This window comes from Scleropages formosus, chromosome 1 (genome assembly GCF_900964775.1).
Source record: "Scleropages formosus chromosome 1, fSclFor1.1, whole genome shotgun sequence".
NCBI classification, from domain to species: domain Eukaryota; kingdom Metazoa; phylum Chordata; class Actinopteri; order Osteoglossiformes; family Osteoglossidae; genus Scleropages; species Scleropages formosus.
In genome coordinates, this window is record NC_041806.1 from 39,147,086 (window position 1) to 39,151,887 (window position 4,802).

The 4,802-nt window shown below is 39.4% G+C and overlaps 1 protein-coding gene across 1 annotated transcript; it reads left to right on the forward strand.

Annotated features, from left to right (window-relative positions):
- Positions 1-2,547: 2,547 nt before the first annotated feature.
- Positions 2,548-3,755, forward strand: LOC114910758 (uncharacterized). The gene is made up of 2 exons (XM_029253168.1): positions 2,548-2,633; positions 3,155-3,755. Exons 1-2 carry the CDS (start codon positions 2,548-2,550, stop codon positions 3,753-3,755), a joined length of 687 nt encoding a protein of 228 aa, XP_029109001.1.
- Positions 3,756-4,802: the final 1,047 nt, after the last annotated feature.

Sequence of the window (4,802 nt, forward strand, 5' to 3'; positions counted from 1 at the left end):
CCCCACCAGAGAGCCGGCACAGGCCAAACCCACTGTGCCACTGCACCCCTTGTAAGCTCAAGGTCAAAAGGTTCCAATATATCACAGGGATGATTATATAACACTTGTTGAGTAAATTACAGAAGGGTGTCCAGACATTCCAGAATTCCTTTGATTCGTCATTCAAATCAAATGTCCATTTTCCAAGAAGAAGAAATATAAACCCTGTCTACATGATGACAAGGGCATGTGAACCAAAGCAGATTTTGTATTTTGTAATACCAAGTGTGTCACAGTAACTAGCCTATGTTCCATAAATTGATGAAAACAAGAATAAGAGTCGTGGTTTAATAAGGAAGTGGGGAAAAAATCAAACTTTTTATCACAAATTTTTCAAATAGTTCTGCGAAGGCCATTCCAGTAAATGTGCATTCTATCACATTCCCAGGACTGATGTGCTAAAGTGCCCAGAAAGGCTTTGCATTTAAAACACAGCTCTGATGTCCCAGGTAACGTGTCATTAGGGAGCACTGCAGTGAGGTAGGTTCTGCAAAGTGAATGAGCATGAAGTTTGGTTCCTGGATCTTTTTTTAAGAATTATAATTGCAAGTTTTATCATTTTGTTGTGTAAAAATCTACTGGAACATGTGTGCAAAGTAATGAAAGCCTTTTTTCCATTTCAGCTCCAAACTTGCATCCGGTGTTCTGCCATTGCTTACATCCATGGTGGAAAGGCCTATTATCCTAAAAGATACTGAGTTGATACTTTTAACAGTCCACTCTTTAGAGCACTTTGCTAGTCAAATTGAATAGTCAGAGATAAAGTTATGAAAATTTGTCCATGACTGAAAAAACTTCAGAAGACATAGTCCCAGTATAGTCACATTCATCGAAAGGTTGCGCCTCCTCAAAGCATATTTCGCCATATATTTATAATTACATTCTGTTTTTTGTGTTTGTATATATAAATTGTATTTATAATGTTTGTTGTCATAGAGCTACTCAAAACAAGCTATTTTCAAATTTAATATATATCCTTGTGATTTATGGTTCAGGATCACATGAGTTAATGAGATGGGATAGGGTTAGTCTTCGTTATCTTTCAACCTCTGAACTATGAAATATGAACTGATGCACAGAAAAACTCTGATTCAGTACAATTTAGGCCCTCGTATTTGCGTATTTGTTTTTCGTGTGTGCTTATTTGGGGGTGGCATGCTTAATGGTCATTTTAGACCATTAAGACTTACACGAATATTTATCATGTGGACATTCATTATGATGCAACATTATCTACAGAAACTCTAGGAAAATGTAAAAATTATGTATTCTTGAATACTAATTTTTTTTTTTACTGAAGTTGTTGCCCAAACAAGTAACACACCCGCATTGTCTGAAGCCGCTTGTGGCGAGCTGGAGCCTAACCTGGCAACAGAGGGCGCAAGGCTGGAGGGGGAGGGGACACACCCAGGACAGGACACCAGTCTGTTGCAGACACCCCAAGCAGGACTTGAACCCCTGACCCACCAGAGAGCAGGACCCGACAAAACCCGCTGCACCACTGAAACCCCACCCCCCTTAACGTTAGAACTGGGGCATAAAATAAAATAAGTCCACTTCACTCCTGTAACTTTTGCATGAAACAAATTACTCACTAGAAAATTTTTTCTATCCAAAGTCTCCAGCCATTTGATCTTGCAGGAAAATGGCCGAGTATATTTTCACCAATTCAACACTTGTATGTACAAGTCACCCTGAAATTAGTATCTAGTGGTGGTGTCAAACCTGAATGGCTGATGTCACTAACTGTTTTTTAAAATTATTTATTTATTTATTTATTTAAATAAAGAAGTAGTAGAAGATGAATAATGACATGAAGTGTGTCATTTGTTTTAAAAGAGATAGCAATGCAAATTCGTCATTATATGCTTCCGGGACTTCTGCTGAAACCTGTACCACATTTTACACAGAACTCCCAGGACACTGCGGACTACAGACTAGGAGCAGGTGATTTAATACCCTTCATTTACAGTTTAAGCAATGCCTTTTAAAATAATTAATGTATTTGGTTTTCATGCCTTGACATTGATGAGAGCTTCATTTAAATATACTCTATAATTTTCATCGAAATTCTCTGCTGCTCTTTGTTTTTGTCAACATTGACAGTAGGTGAGGGGAGAACTGTAGACATATGTCTACCGTAAGTCAAACATATAGTCTTCCTTGCATTATAACGTAACATATTTTTTCTTTATTTTCCAGAAAATTAGTTTGTACTTGTTTGTTACATGGAAGACTGTATCTTACAATTTAATAACTAAGAATTTTCAGGCCAAAGAATACAAGGTTTTGGGTTCTACTCAAGGATTGGCAATTGCCAAATCCTGTTTTATACAGTAAGTAAAAAGCTTTTTAATATTATTTCAATTGCTTTACGTAATAGTTCTGTGAGTTTTTATGGGTACAAACATCAGTTTTTCTATATTTTTTGAACAGGGTTATTATCACCACTTAATATTAGCTCTTGTATTTGACAGACTGGCACCAGGAGGAAGAGTGTGGGGAAAAATGCACTTTCTCAGCTTACTGGTTTCCTTGACACTCACCCAGGGGACAGTGCTGAAGAAGAGAGTTCTGGAAAATGTGGTTAACACGTAAGCCAAATCATCCTTAGGCTTATTGAACTCCAAAGGCAGATTGGATTTTTTAAAATGCAACGACCAATTACACATGTGTGAAAGGAGAGATGTAAAGCTGGCATGTCGACCACATTCTCTCTCAGCAACTTGTGTGTGTGTGTGTGTTTTGGCCAGTGTTTGGTCACTGTTTGGTCACTGTGCTGATTATACTACATTTCATTCATCTACTGACTTGCTGTCTAAACGCACTTTTGTTTACTCTGAGTTGTACATAGCTTTGGAGAAAAACACCTGCAATATGAATTAATATATATAAAGGCCACTAGAAACACGAGTTGTTTTTAAACTGCTTTTCACGGTTTATCATTTTCAATCATTTAGCAGGTCTTGGTCACATCATATTGTCGGCCGGGGAAATAAAGGCAGTATGGACTCTTTTGATAAACTGTGGACTCCTTCCAACTCATCTTATCTGCTCATTCCAGAGAGGGACACTAGCACAATCATGCAGTAAAACTCCCTCATTCATTCTGCAGGTTTGTTGGCGAGTTCCCGAAGGACATTTACAAAGCAGAGTTTTCCTTCATCCTGGTTCTCCCTGCCTCAGAATGTGTGGGGGACAGACCCCCAGAAATCCTGGCCACCGTCAACTCCGGACACAGGAGCCGAAGCATGAGAAAGGGGCCCACGTTTAGCGATACAACGGCTGACTTTTTGGATCCGTCAAACCACATGGCCCTGTACCCCGAGCTGGACGGGAGCTGCCCAGAAGAGTATCTCCTGAACAATCCCACCAGGAGCTGGTTCTCTGCACAGAAAGGTGTGTCCTCCCGTCTGCCGGATGACAGCTCAGGCTGTGTAGTGTTCTTCACCCGACATGCGCCCTGCGAGGGCTCGTGCCTTAACAGCCACGTGATCGAGCTGCTGGCAGACACCCCTTTCTCAGACCACTGGACGGAGAGTCATGGGATCCACAAATACTTTGTGTTCACGAGTGAGTTTGGGGAAGGGCGGGATGGGAGATGCAGTGGGAGGAGCCTATTGCCGCAGCTGACTGCGTCTGCTGGGGAGACAACTTCACCTTTCAGTCCCTGGAACTGCACCAGAACTGGCAAAGAGTACAAGTGTGAAGACTGAACAGGCCCACAGCCCTGAGCAGAGCTATGTGTGTGTAGGAATGCAGCTCACAAGATGCCACATGCATCAGTTCCGTAGTGCTCAGGGCCAGATGGTATCAAGCAGAGCTTCATATCTTTGCCGCAAGCAGCATATGAAAGGAAAGAAACATGGGGGCAGAACTGTTATAAGGAGCTCCATGGTTTCTAATACGTTTAAAAAGTACCAGTGGTCTGACAGTTATGAAAGATCTGAAGTGCCGACACATCATGCTGATGAGAACCGGCTCTCTTCAGGGCCTCATTATACATTATATGTAAATAATTAACTCTGAATAGGCTTTGACCTAAATTTAAATCATAAAATGTATGACACAAAGGAGGATTTAGCATTAATTTGGATTTAAATAATCATTCTTTTCGGAAGGTGAAATGTATACAATATACGAAGGTAAGTCAAAAAGTATCCGCAACAGATTGTATTTGACAAAACTTTTCATATTGCCGATGACTTAATCTCGTGTATTCCAATTCGCAGCTCTTTAAATCAGCAATGTGACATTTAAATGAAATTAAGACCCGTATGCTAAAGACCTTTTTTCTCTTTTAAATCTAACCACTGAAAAGTATTATACCTTAATTGACAAACGCATCTTCTCTCCGCACACATTTTATTTGCAATAATAGAGATGTTATATATTAAAAAAATCATTATTCTATAAGAATTGGCATGACAGCAACATTCCATTGAAAGCTCAGTTATAAAACTCCAAAGGCCAAATATTTAAGTACATGATGTGCCATTTGTGGTGTGTTTCAATATATCTTCTGTACCCTACTTCATCGCAAACTGGAATTTTTTGTGAGTAATAGGCCTGTATGGTGGAGAAATGTATGATTGCTACCAAATAAGTATCTGCTTATGAACTGAATAAGATTAAAGAGGTATCATTCAGTTGATTCATAGAATTTACCTAACAAAAAATTACCTTCATAAATTCAAGATATTGATGCAAACTCTATTTTGTGAAGAGCACACAAACTGTTGAACTTCACTTATTCTGACAGT